The sequence below is a fragment of the Lagopus leucura genome, unplaced genomic scaffold (assembly GCF_019238085.1).
Source record: "Lagopus leucura isolate 7727_CA_CO unplaced genomic scaffold, USGS_WTPT01 Super-Scaffold_100009, whole genome shotgun sequence".
Classification (NCBI taxonomy): domain Eukaryota; kingdom Metazoa; phylum Chordata; class Aves; order Galliformes; family Phasianidae; genus Lagopus; species Lagopus leucura.
In genome coordinates, this window is record NW_024962266.1 from 9,488,446 (window position 1) to 9,502,600 (window position 14,155).

At 36.7% G+C, this 14,155-nt stretch overlaps 1 protein-coding gene across 7 annotated transcripts in view; it reads right to left on the reverse strand.

The window, feature by feature from the left end:
- Positions 1 to 5,902: 5,902 nt before the first annotated feature.
- NTNG1 (netrin G1) overlaps positions 5,903 to 14,155 on the reverse strand; it is a 150,130-nt gene continuing 141,877 nt past the window's right edge. For all 7 annotated transcript variants that reach the window (XM_042873802.1, XM_042873798.1, XM_042873800.1 and 4 more), the window contains one exon: positions 5,903 to 7,126. In XM_042873802.1, coding sequence (XP_042729736.1) covers positions 6,900 to 7,126 — 227 coding nt within the window. In that variant the 3' untranslated portion in view covers positions 5,903 to 6,899. The remainder of the gene's footprint in view (positions 7,127 to 14,155) is intronic.

Below are 14,155 nucleotides of genomic sequence, written 5' to 3' on the forward strand. Positions count from 1 at the left end.
TAATTGGGTCTAGAATAGTGGCTGAGAAATGCTTTATGAATGATGTATCATTCCTCTAGTGATGTTATGCATCTGAATTCCACAGGTTGTAAAGTAATTGTATGTAAGGTACTCTGTGATATCACAAGCGGATAAATGTCTCCTCTTTGACTTGTTAAAAAGAAAATATTTACTAAGACATTTTGGATTCAGTGGGTTTAATGATAATTATATTGAAATTATGTAATGTGCATGACAGGAGTGAGAAGTACAGCGGTACATGGGGAAGTTATTTGAAAGGATTTTATACTCTTTTTTTAAAGACTACGTTTTAAGAGATTAATGTGAAATTTTTTGTTTTGTTTTTAATGCTGTTATTTGCCAATATAAAGTTCTGTAGCATAGATGAGAAGCTTTTCTTTCAGTCACTGTACTGAAGAACTGGAAAATACTAAAACTTCCATAGAATAAATGAGGGAAGTATGTTTGGATGCTGCTGAAAATGGAAGGGATGAAATAAAGAACATACTGCAAAGGTATCCAAACTAGGGATTTTGTGTTTGGTTTTGGGATAGGTTTGTGTGCTTATATCAATTATAACTTGAAATACTTAAAGGAATTCACAAAACACTTCCACCTCTATCAGTGCCTCTGTTATTTCTTCTCTCTGAAGAAGAGTACTTTTCTTAAGCTTTTCCTGCAGTCTTGAGCTGCAAAGAATGCCAGTGTACAGACTTGCACTGATATCATTATTCTTGAAAGGTTTTGCTAAGATGTATGCATTTTAGATTTAACTTCTTTGTAGCTGGTTTCTTAGGTGTCACAAAGACCTGCACAGGGAATTCAAGTGAAAATGATGCAATGTGAGAAACAACGCTCATCTGAATTTGGTCTCATTTTCTCAAAATAAGTGAGCAAATGTACCTCCGTCACACTCTTCACTCTCTTTCCCCAAAATAACTGTTACTACTTCAATTTCTCAACAGTGGCTCACCTCTATTATAAAAATTCTATTTTCTGTGACGACAGTAAGCTTGAATGTGTTTGTGTGTACAGCAGATCTACTTAGCAGCACAGTGTAAGCAGCAGATATCTCAGTAAATTAACTAGCACATGCACGCACATTCGTGCACATAAACAGGGTTTTAATAGGGAAATAATGTCTGGTATGTCCTAGGGTGAGATGTGGTTGCCCCTGGAGATAGATGTAGTTTTTATACTATCGTGTTGTGCTTTCTGCAACTGGACTGTCACTCTGTTCTGCTGACTGCTGCAGAACTCTGATTCAGTGCATTTCTGTGATGTGATCTTTATCCTGGTCCTTCTCAGAAATGCTAGCAATGCATGAAGGAATTCAATCCCAAAGGCCTTACAGTCTGTTTAGATCTGCAGATTGCATAATATTAGTCTTTGCTGTCTTCTCTGAGAATGTAGAATTTCTCGAGCTGTGTTTCATCACATACACGTTTTGTTCTGTATATGTAACAGTAGTCAGAAAAGCAGTGAAGGAAAACATGCTTTGTACTAGAATGTCATTTATTGCACACTGTGGCAAAAATGGTGCATGCATCTCCGTGAACGTGCTGTACTGGTGATAAACCTTCATGTCATTAAGTGAAATGCACCATATGCTGCAAAGTACTGCTGTTCTTTGCTTTTTTCATACTCCTTTTATGTTCTGTTTGTTCTGATACTAAATAATGGTGAGAAAAGTACTGAGTTGGTTAACTCAGTACTGGACTGCTGACTCCCCTCCGTGGTTAAACAAGGATCAAGAAATCTAGCATCTCATGATCACTATGCCCCAGATGGCCTCCAACCTTTATATCCCCCACAAGACCTTATCTGTTAACAAATAGCAGGCCCAGGATTTTGCTTCCCCTTGTCACCAGCTGTGTCAGGAAGTTATCTCCCACACACTCTAGGAACCTCCAGGACTGTTCACTGTTTGCTGTATTATAAATCCAGCTGATGTCTGGGAAGATGAAGTATCCCAGAACAACGGGGAGAGACCTTGAGACTTCACCCAACTGTCTATAAACTGTCTGTGTGCCTCTTCATCCTGGCTGGGTGGCCTGTAGCAGACTCTCAAGATAATATCAGTCTTATTGGCCTTCACTTTTATTCTGACCCACAAGCTCTCAACCCTATCATCACCATCATTAATTTCCATACATTCACATTATTTCTTAACATAGAGGACCGCACCACTGCCTATCCTGCCTTGCCTATCTCTTTTGAAAAGTCGGTAGCCATCCATCACAGGACTCCAGCTGTGTGACTCATTTCACCATGTTTCCATGATGGCTACTATATTCTACTATATACTACTTTCCAACTGCACAATGGCCTCCAGCTCCTCCTGTTTATTACCCATGCTGCATGGATTAGTGTAAAGGCACCTGAGCTGGGTCTCCTTTTGAGTGGCAGTAGCCCTAATAGCCTCATGACCATACTCAGATGTTTCCACAGCCACCAACCTCACACCAACTCTCAAGTTCTTCCTACAAAAGGGTGAGTTGTCCAGGTATTAATCATATTATTTCCTCATCATTCCCTGCAACTGGAGGGATACAGGAGAACAGAACTTGTGCTCCCAAACCCTTTGCCTATTGCCCCAAGGCTCTGAAGTCCTTTTTCAAAGTCTTTAGGGAAGTTCTTTCTATATTATCACTGTCTACCTGAAACAACAATGGGGGATAGCAATCTGAGGGCTGAACTAGGGAAGGAAGTTTCTTCCTCATGTCATGGGGGTGGGGGTGTAATTGGGCTCACTAGAACAGAGCCTGTATGTCCCAGGAAGCAGCAGACCTCTCTGTGTAGAGGATCTGGCCTACATATTGGCCCTTCTGCTCCCTTCAGCAGTGAGTCACCAATGATAATGACCTGCCATTTTTTCTTTGCCGATGAGGTTTTAATGCTAAGTGAGTTCTGGTTAGACTTTTGTAACACCACCAACTGGGGAGAACCATTCTCACCACCAAATAATTACACTTCCATTTTTCTTTGAAGTGAAATTAATTGTTTTGTAATATTTACATTTGTAACTTTGCATTCGTAAGGAAAAATGTGAGGGCTGGGCTGGAGGCCGGCTGAAAATCTGGTCGTGCATATTCTGCAAAAAAGTATTACTCAAATTTCTCACAGGTGAATAAACTGCATGCGTGGGTGAATCTAGTTAATTCCATAGTTTAATAAACCTAGAATCCCAATGAGGCTATAACAAATTCCCCTAGTGTCTTGGAGTTATGAGAAAGATGTATAAAATTATATGCAAGCAGAAGAGTTCTTTCTAAATATGAAGAGGTTTTTTGCGCGTTATATTTTTTTGTTCTATTTGCAATGTGAAATAACTTGTCTGTGGTTACCATGATTAAGTAGTAGATCGTTTATTGTGCGAGGGCAATATCTGGCATCAACATGCATCCAGCCACTTTTTTCTTCTTTGAATAATTTGTTTTTGAAACAGTTTGTAGCATTAAGATAAATGTGTCTGTCTTAACATCCCTCTGAGAAAAATGGTTATTTATGCAAGTGGAAATTTCTGCTGCTTCCTCATCAGAGAGCAGTGCCTTGTCTTAAATTGTGCCATCTTAATAAGTCACATGTGGATCACAGATCAGAACCCATTCTATAGTTAGAAACACAACAATTGTGTGTTGGCTAGGAGTTATGCGTTTCTCGAAACAACTGAAAGCAATGTAACTGCCTAAGTTTTCTGTACAAATGTGGAGTTCTTGGATGGTAAACCTTCCACAATAGAAATATCAAATAGAAAAGGATAATTCCACACTGGGCTCTTTTTGCTGTGTCTTGATGCAGAACCAAAATCCCAGGTTAGCAGATTTATTTATTTATTTATTTATTTATTGTGAGAGTATTATGTATACATCTGCTATTTTACTGGCATTCACAGGGACAAGATAGTTCTTCCAAGAAATCTGGAGTTTGTTGGAAAGGATGTATGCATTCAGATATAAAATAAAGCAACTCCATGTTATCATGGGAAGATCCCACCATATCCCCAGCAAAAGGAATCTGTTTTTTTTTTCTGTTTATAGCTTCTGAATTGAGGAACAGCTTCTGTCTTTATTTTCCACTGAATTCCACTGAATAAGCGGGTAAATGTTAATATCCTCCTCTCTCTAAAAATCTGCATGGATTTTTACAACAAAGGTGAAACAAAATAGCAGAAACTGGCCTTCAAAATTTTCAATTAGTTAAGATCTTTGGAATTCAGATGGAAAAAGAATGAAGCTGAAGGAAATGATGGTCAATAACTTTCCACTGAATGAACTTCAAAAATCATAGTTTTATTAATAGGTGAGAGAGGATAAAATGCACAAAATAGTAGCTAAATTTCTGGGAAGCCATATACTCTGTACTAGTTTAGAAGATCATAACTACGTGAAATTGGGATGAAACTGAATTGATTACAATCTGATATTTGCTACACTTCAGCACTGCTGGCAGAATCTCATCCATCTAACTAAACGTGCATAACATGCTTTCTTAGCACTTTCACAGAGTCTTGAGTTCGTAATGGCAGTTTAAGTGCATCTTTTCCAATTATTACACAACACAAATTTCGTCTGTGCTAATAAAACTTAAGAAAAATTAAAATACACGTTTTAATATTAGAAGTCTATTTAATTATAGCTAATGCCTTTACCTGTATTAGCACGTATATTTTTCATTGAGTCTGCATTATAATTTTCCATTTATTACTGTGAACATTCTTTTAATGTATACCTGTAATCTAACATAGACCATGGCTAGTAGACACCCAAGCTCTAAATTTGTCTTATCATTCTTATCGTAGCCCACCCACCAAAAGAGAATTCTGATGTGAGCAGTAAACATTCTACATGGAAGGTCAAGGTGACAACCTCTGTGTTGCAGTGAATTTGCAGTGAACCTGAATTGCTGCAGTCATCGGAATCTTTAAGAAATGAAGGCCTGCTGTGTCTGCCTATTTCTTGAGAGTAAGTACTGGCCTGAAAAACATTCCTCAGCAAAAGAGCTTATCCAAGAAGGCAGTGCCCTAAATTCTGCTCTGCTCACCGGCAACCAGGTAAAATTTATTTCTCTCAGGATTTTTTTTTTTTTTTTTTGCTAATTAACTGTTTTCTGGATGAGGTGATTATGTTGGTAAACTATTTAAAGCCATTATGATGAAAATTGCCAGGAAATGAATTCACACAGTCTTGGTGCCTCTTGATTTATTTATTTATTTTTTTTACCAGGGCTTTGAAACACTGCTGAGGTTTTGGCTTACCTATCTTTTCTTGCTATTAATTTCTGTCACACTCAGTAATTGACCTAATAAAGGCAAAGGCAAGAATTTATTATACCCTGGGCAATACTTAACATCAACTTTATTTGCTGGAGCAGCGCTTCTAATCTACAAGCTGCTGTACGTTTTGACAGTCCTTCTAAATATTAAATTTGACTCTATTAAATGTTGAATCTTATGTTTTTGGTTGCTGCTGTTTTTGCAGTTTCTAAGGCAGACTAGTGCATATATAAACGTATCATTTTAATGAAGCTTTTGGAGAAACAAGTTAAGCTGTGGCTGTATCTATTTTGTTACTGCCAAAATCCATGAAAACTCTGTGATATAAAGACTAGTTTCTGTAATGCTTTGTGAATTAGTTTGAAATAATTCCTGTGATGTCTTGAGAGAACAAAGATGAGAACTATTCAACTTTTCATACCCCTCCCACGCTTAGGATTTGATGAAATTTTCCTTAGGCAAGTTTGTTTAAAATGGTTTGCAGAAATACAGTAAAAATTAAAACCAGGTTAGATTTTCATGCAGTAATCTTCACTGTTGAATCTGTTTTTCTACCATGTATCAGACGGTACAATCATCTATCACCCCCAGAAAAGGTCTGAAGAAATAGTACTACGTGATCCTGGAATTGTTTATGCAGGAATTTTTATTCTTGGAAATCTTTCAGTGTTAAAGCAACAAGAAAACATATAGAATGTCCTTTGGTGGAATCTTATTACACTCGTTATATATGTAAACTGATATTCTTTGATGCCAGCACGTTGCCCATACAGAGAAATCTCTGCACAATTAAATGAAAGGTAAAAGAAAAGGACTAAATAAAAAGTAATTTTTCTCTTATCTGATTAGAATTAAATACATTAACAAATTGTCTGGTAACACAAATAGGCAATAATACAAAAAATCTACATTGTACATTATTTCAAGAAAAATAACTTCATTTGAATACAAAAGGATAAATACACTTTTTTGTCCTATAGCCACTCTTGTACAGTAGGTGAACACGGCATCGTACTGATGCGGTGCTGCTAAGGTATACAAGGATATGACTGGCTTGAGTTTTATTGAGGGGGCTGTTACACATGTGCATCACTAACATCAGACAAAGAAATCTTTCAACCAACAAGGGTTACAGAGCAACGTTCACTAAAGCACAGGTTGGAGAGGATTCGGGGACTGAAGCAGGCCAATATGGCAGCTTTTACAGATTTCCTTATACCCACAATGCACTGACAGCAAAGAATGCCTTTATTTGGTTGGTCCCCACACTGGGCGGAGGTACAGCAGCGCACCAGAGAGGAGTAGCAAATGTTTTTCGTTTCCCTTCCCGTTTTGGGGCTGTCCAAGCTGTTTGTCCTCTGTGAGCCTGGCAGCCAGCACTGATTGGGCAGAGCAGGAGCTGCCAGTCCATCTCCGGTTGTGGTGAGCAGTCTTGACTCAGAGTGCCGTCCATAACTGATTAATATGGCTTAGTTCAGTTAGGCCTTCCAAGTTTGTATGTGTTATTTTTTTCTTTCTTTTTCCTTTTTGAGATTTCAGTAGCAAACACTTGGATTTTGTTTTGTTTTCATGTGGCATGTTCTTTTGAAGCAGTCCAAATACAATGCCATCGACCAAACGAAGCCTAGCACATGTGAAGTCTGGCTGCTCCTAGTAGGGCCATCAGCAGTAATAAGGGACTGTGGGATATTGCCCCCTGGGTGGAGCTTTGGCTGCAGCCTCCTGGATCCCGTTCACACTTAAGCTTCTCACATAAGATGCCAGTGTAGGCTGGAGGGCACTGGCACCGCACGTTGTTGATGCATGTCCCTCCATTCTGGCAGTGCAGGAGCTCATTGTCGCACACATTTGCTGCAAGACAGCAGGGGAGGGAGCAAGAGAAAAGCAGAATAAATACCAGTTCGTCTACAGGAAAAGTCTGCATGGAAAGCAAAATTAAAATGCTGTGGCTCATCTCACACCTCCCTCCTCTTCCTGAGACATGGGAACAGGGGAAACAATCTGGTTTTTAAACACTTCACATTGGAATTTTGGTATTTTATTTGCTAGTTTTCCATCTTTTCTAATCAGTAGTCTTGGGGAAACTTATCGTTCACTTCAGACCATTGAATATTAATGAATTAATATTAATAATGAATTAATAATGAATTATGTATATTAATACCCGCTTTGTGCCAGTGTCTGCGTTTTTATAGTTTCTACTAAAGTGGAACTGTAGGGATGCTGTTACTTGAAAGGGACAAGGTATCCAAAGCATTTGGGCAATGCAAACAGTGTAAAAAATGCAACGTGGCTTTACTAAAGTGAAAAGATCTGTATGAGAAGGCAAGATTTTATAACCAAGAACTGTGCGTATCAATGATCTGAATAAAAATATGCAAAAAATATAAGGCAAGCACAGGCAGGAAAATCAGCATGCTATCCAATGGGGATTTTATGCTATGTGCATACGGAAATAAAAGATAGTTATTTCCATTACAGATCAAATATTTCTTCTTAATTAGATTTGCTACTTTGGTACAAGGGGTAACTGGCAACTCAAAACTATCTTGGTTAGACATTGTAGCCCAATAGAATGACTTCAGAAGTCAGATTTGACAAAAGATTTGAGAGAAAATAACACAGGCAGCAGCTACATAGTATTTTCTATTTGAAAATCTGGCAGCTTTGTTTTTTTAAACTATCAAAATATTTCATTTGTTAAATATGTAGAGACAAGAGGAACATAGTACTTGAATGTGCCAATCTGTTTTATTTTGGAGAACAACAATGGTAAAATGTGTCCTATGTATACAGCTCTGTCTTCCACAGGAGTGTTAATTTTAGTAAAGATTTGCACCTTCTATTTAAGCAGGATGTGACAGAAGAAACTTTCCCTCAGGGAACTAGAGAACGGTTTGGTTGAAACAGTCTCAGCATTATATGCTGTTTATACATATATTAGCCTGGAAATAACCTTAATAATTCAGACTAAGGGAAAATTATTCTTAATTTCACTTAAAACATTCTATTTAGCTCTACAAAATTGTGTATAGCAGTTTTATAGATGTTAATTTCTTTTTTTAAAAAAATGCAGTTTTATCAGAACTAAAATCCAAACAGCCCAAGCCCTTAAGTGATGCTTTTCTACATAAATCTGTACAATTTCGTGTTCTCAGAATATTACTGGCAATGTTTTATGTCCAGGCCTTCATTCCAAAAAAGAAAAATTCTCTGGACTTTGGAAGGACACTGAGAAAGGGTTTTCTAATGTTCTGCATTCATGTGAGCCAAATAATAACACAATGTTAGAAACTTACACAGATCTAATTGAGAGAGAGCAGCTAAACTATCTGTCTCAGTGATACTGTCAATAATCAAAGCCCCTTTCTGAGAGCTCTGGATTAAAATTTTTTGTCCTGTTTCTGAACTGCCATGTCAGGATCTGGATACTAAGGTACCAGGAAGGTGACAGATGTATGTCTGAATTTGAATGTTCTCTTATATTCACTGTAATAGTGTTTATTATGTACAAGAAATAATAAATCATCACCAAATAAGTATGGTGAACTTAACAACCTAGAAAAATATCATGATAACAGGCCAAAAAAAAGTTTTTTGAAAACCTATATCTGAGGTATATAGCCTCAATCACAACAGTTATGTAGTTAATGCTGACCTTGTTATTCAGGCTTCATATTCAATTTTTATATAGGTAAATATATGTAATAATAATAAAAAAAAATTGACAGTATGTTTACTGTGCCTATTTGCTCTGGACTACTCATTGCAAATTAGGCAGCAAAAATGGTGAAATATCTGTTCCACCAGTACTGACCATTGTTTGCCTTGATTAATTGAAAGAAAATCGATAGTCAATTAAATACTGCTTTTTAAATGGTAGATATTTCACTTCATGTTTGTCCCTGAATATATTATCTGTCTTTTTCTGAGTATTTGCCAAAAACAAATTTGTTTTCCAATAACTTTACAGTTATCTTGCCAATCATAGCTTTTTGTCTAGGAGGCCATCCACCCAGATGCTGGTTGTCGTGTTACAGAGTGCTGGATATGGGTGACTGATGTGGCTCTGTGCTCCATGAGGGCTGCTCTGCCTTACGCACTGATGCATGGTGATGAAAAGTCCCTGTGTAATTATTGTTGCCTACAAAATACTGGATACAGAGTTACAGATGTGAAGCTTTTAATTCAGACTGTTAATATATTATTAAAAAGCTTTCTTTCAAGTACTTAAGGAATGAACCAAAAAACTTCAGTATTTTACGCACAGAAGTTTGCCTGCAGAAATGCATTAAGGTAAATACAGTAGAGTTTAATGTTCTTAGTACTTGCAGCTGGAAATTTTTCAGCTGTTAGTCTTGTATTGTCAAAGATTTCTTTAGTTTTTCACTTGCACCCATGTGTATGTATCATGTAGGTAACAAATGCAGCCATTTGGAAGGGAAACAAATCTGAAATCTCCCTCCCTGTCTTCCCCCCCCTCACCTTCTGGATGGCCTGGTGAGGATTATATTTAAGACCTAAATATTAACTACTTCTTATCTAACCATTTTTATGTTTATTTAACTTAGGATTTGGATTCTCGATCGCTAATGAGTGCAACACATCAGCAGTATGAAGTACTTTCATTGGAGTGTTTTCACTGAAGTCTAGAATGAAATTTATTCATCAAATAAAACAAGTCAACATGCTGCCAAGTATTTTAGGCAAGAATATTAACTGTTGTTTGGAAAATTAATAATGTTTCTAATGTTAATTTGGTATTTTGCTAGGATATGCATTGTAACGTGTATTTCAGAAGCAGCTCTCTGGCTCATTCTGAGGAGGTGGTGATGTGGCAGCTGCTGAGCAGAGCAGGGGGAGCCAGGACCTTGGGCTGCCTGCTCTATGTGGAAGCCCAAGAAGTACTTGTGCGGGCAGGTAGGGCTGATGAAGTCCAGCACACAGGTAACCCTTAGTCTTTTCTTTTCCCTGAGCATTGAGCCTGAAAACACGGGGCTTTTCTGCACTCTGCATCCCTCCTGCATTCTGTTACATTTGGGCAATGTCCCTGCCCCCTCATAGCAAAACTTTCTCTCCACTGCTGAGAAGTGCTGAACCATCTTTGCCTTACCTTCATTATTGGTTTATGGTTCATTGGTTTATGGTCTAAGCTATAGTCTGATTATGGAATCCTTAAAAACATTACACAAAGGAGACAGAAAAAAGCCATGTGTGAATATGGGGGAAAACCACTGACAACAAACAAGTGTCTTCAACTAGTAGGAGATGGTAATTACTTTTTAAGCTAAAACTTACACGTCTTTTCCAAAATATTTATTAATAAGTTATTGAAGCTCCTTTTGTAGGATAAGGCCTTTATAAATACTGCATGATGACTTAGCTCAATTTACAAAAATATTTGCAGGAAACTATTTGATTTGTAAGTCTAATGTCATTAAATTTGCAAATAGAATAAAAAAGGGAAATAATGGGAAGAAAACCTGGTCTTTCCACTAGTTTAAGCTGTTCAAGAAGTAATTGATATGTGTTTCTGAGAATTTTTTAGGTATCTAATGAAATATATTGAGTAGTGTAGATGTTTGACAAATGTCTACTTTCCTCTTAAAAGTTCAGACACAAATATTGCATGATAGTTTCTGAGTCTGTCCAAAACTCTATTATCATAACAGCTTCTTGGAAAAAAAAGGGAGATTATATTAGGACTGATTTTAGCTATGAAGCTAAAGTGTAGACACAGTAATACAAATGCAAGCCATGTTCTTTTTGATCTGGAGTGTCACCTCGGACATAGCATTGCACTGATGGCTGACGTTCTTTCTGTCTACTGTCTTGGGTTTTTCAGAGCCCATGCAAGGGCTTTGGTCTGACTGCTGCTCAGATAAGAAAAAAAATACCATAATGGGTTTAAGACTAATTTCTTTTAGCCTCTTATCCTTCAGGGAGGCCATTAAAGAGAGGAAAAAGTATATTTTGTACCTTGCTTCATACTACCTTTGTTTTGGTTCAGCTTGCCTACAGTAGCATCATATACAGGTGGGTCAGCCAAACAAACATGAGGAAGGATGGAACACTCACTTAAAAAACAAGCAGACAAAAATGCCAAACCAAAACAATTTTTTTGATCTGAGATACACGGCATTCCTTTTCTCGCCAGAGTCAGGACTGATTTTGAAATGTTTGTTGTTTGTAGAAACAGCATAAAGATCATTAACAGTGAAATTAAAGAAATATATCTTTTTATTAGAAGTCCTTTTTTATTTTATCGAGAATTCTTAACCCCTTCATTACAAGCAGTGTGTTTTTTTTTTTAGATCTCTCCCACCACTGTTTTTCTTCATTGCACTTTTTTTTTTTATTATATCATTTCTTACAGCTCCCTTCTTTCAACTGTCTCTACACTTGTACTTTTCATCTTACGGAGCCTGCATCTTATAGGATTTGGACATGTTGATGGGTTCACCTCTTAGTATACTACACAGTTTGGTCTATTCTAGAGAACTGTCACAGGTTTTTGCTCTATTTCTGCTGCAGTGAATTTTCCTTACTGTTCCTCTGTAATTTGTATGAATGGTGCTACCAAAATCACGAGAATTTTTGGATTGGATTTCAGCCATCCTTAATAACTGAAAGCATGCAGGCCTAGTGGCTGAAGAAAAAATGGGCATTATTCTTTAAAAATATAATCATTTAAACAGTTTTAAAACAAAGCAAAACAACAGCCCCTTCTTCCTTCTCCCTCTAGAACAAAAAATATATGTATATATTAAAAAAAAAAACAAACAATGAACAACAAAACCGAACAACTGCAACAAAAAAGGAAGCTTGTTTATAGCTAGGAATATTGCCACCCACATGTATGCATTGCAAACATGCACAAGAAAACCTCTGCAGTCATGAACTAATATTTTTCCTGCAGTTTGTCAAACTGACATTACTGGAGATGGGTCATGCAAAGCAGTCTCTTTCAGATGACATTATTTTTACACAGTATGAAAGAACCTTAATTCTGTTCTTATTATGCTTTAAGGATTTTTATGTGGAGCTCCACTGACTCTCATGAGATTTCAGCCATATAAAGTAAATATTAGGAATAAGTATGTAAGAGCACGGAGAAAGGTTTTCAATAGTCAGGCTTCTGAGATGTTGACAACAATTGTTGTTGCACGCTGCATGACAACCTCAAATTTTTTTAGCAACTGTGTGTTACTGATTGAATAAAGAGTGGTCAGTAACTCACTTGGAGGTTTCATCATTAAGACTTCGTCCCCTAGCTTTCTACCAATTAGGTCTACTATTAGACTATTGTTAAAATTTATTGTTAAAATTTATTTATTAATTTATCAGTTAAATTTACTGTGATATATGTATATACATATATGTGTATATATATATGTGGGTGTGTATGTGCATATATACATATATATATTAATGCCATGAATATATGTCAGAGTGTTTATCAGACCTACTCAGAGGTTTTAAATCAATCAGATCTGATATAAAAAAAACAGTTATTGCTCCTTTAAATATATCCACAATGGTTTATTTTTTGAAGTGACAGCAATTGACCATTTGCTGCACTGGGTTAAACAAAACTATCTTAAGATGCTGCCAAATCAAGATGAGATACATGCTTATGTAGTATAAGAAGAAAACTGGTTTTTGCTTACACACCAAGGCACATTTAGAAGTTGAGACAAAGTAAATCAGTGCAGACAAGTAGAAGGCTAAGGCATACCTTACTGTGTCAAACTTACTGCCATAAAATGACAAATAATACAAATATCTCTGGTGCAACTTTGGAATTATTTATGATTAATAAAATTGTGAACAATACAAGGGAATAAACATTGACCAAGTGAGAATAGTTTCTAAGGGCAGACATCTCCATCTTCCCTGAGAAATGCAAGTTTGGGGCACAAAGGCTTTTTTTTTTTTTTTTTTTTTTTTTTTTTTTTTTTTTTTTTTTTTTTAGTGAAGCCAGCTTTATCCAAGTCATCAGAGAGTAAATAATAGGTGCGTCATGAATAAACTGCACTTACTGTGCAAGTTTCTGGTAGAATTCTTGGATTGTTTGTCTATGTCTAATTTCAGTCTTTTTCTGCACCATTTTCACTCCATAGCTATACTGCTTATACTCAAATAGCAGGAAAAGTCTTCAGAATTCCTACTGGAAGATGCAGCTACTGTTCAGAGCTCTTCCCTGTGCACAGCCATGGAATGGATGGTGATTCCCCTCTCTTGCAGATAGGTTCCAGTTTATCCTGGCATCCGTGTGGGTAATCATCTTTCATGATTTTGCTACTGAAAGTGTAAATTCCACCATAGAACAATTTTATTTTTTTTTAAGCATGGTGACAGACGGATGTAGGAAATTATTTCACAACTTGTGACTACTTTATCATTTTTCATGTCTCATTTTATCTAAAATCCTTAGACTTAATTAATAAAAGATAATGGGAAGAAACACATCAAATCCGTCTGAGAGATGGGGAGAATTTGGGAATACATATACTTGCCTGATTGTGGAGTCATAACAATCTTAACAGAAAAAACACCAGATTGCTTGTTAAAATGGCTGGAAACAAATGCAGATTTAGTCATCTAAGAATTATGGTTGAGATGAAACCAGAAAAGATTGGAGGGTTTTTGGAAGTGGTTAATTAACCTTTAGTTGTACGATTTGAATGGTTTTGATTTTTACTTGTCCAAAAGAGAATTATTTCCAAAGAGAAGAAAAAATGCCCCATATTTTTTATTGCTTTGCTTATGGAGGACCACTGTCTCACTATGACTCTCACCATGTTTTAGGATAATCTCAGGAAAGCAATAAGCTACATCATAGCTTTATTTGCTCAAAAGGGTCACTACATACCCCTA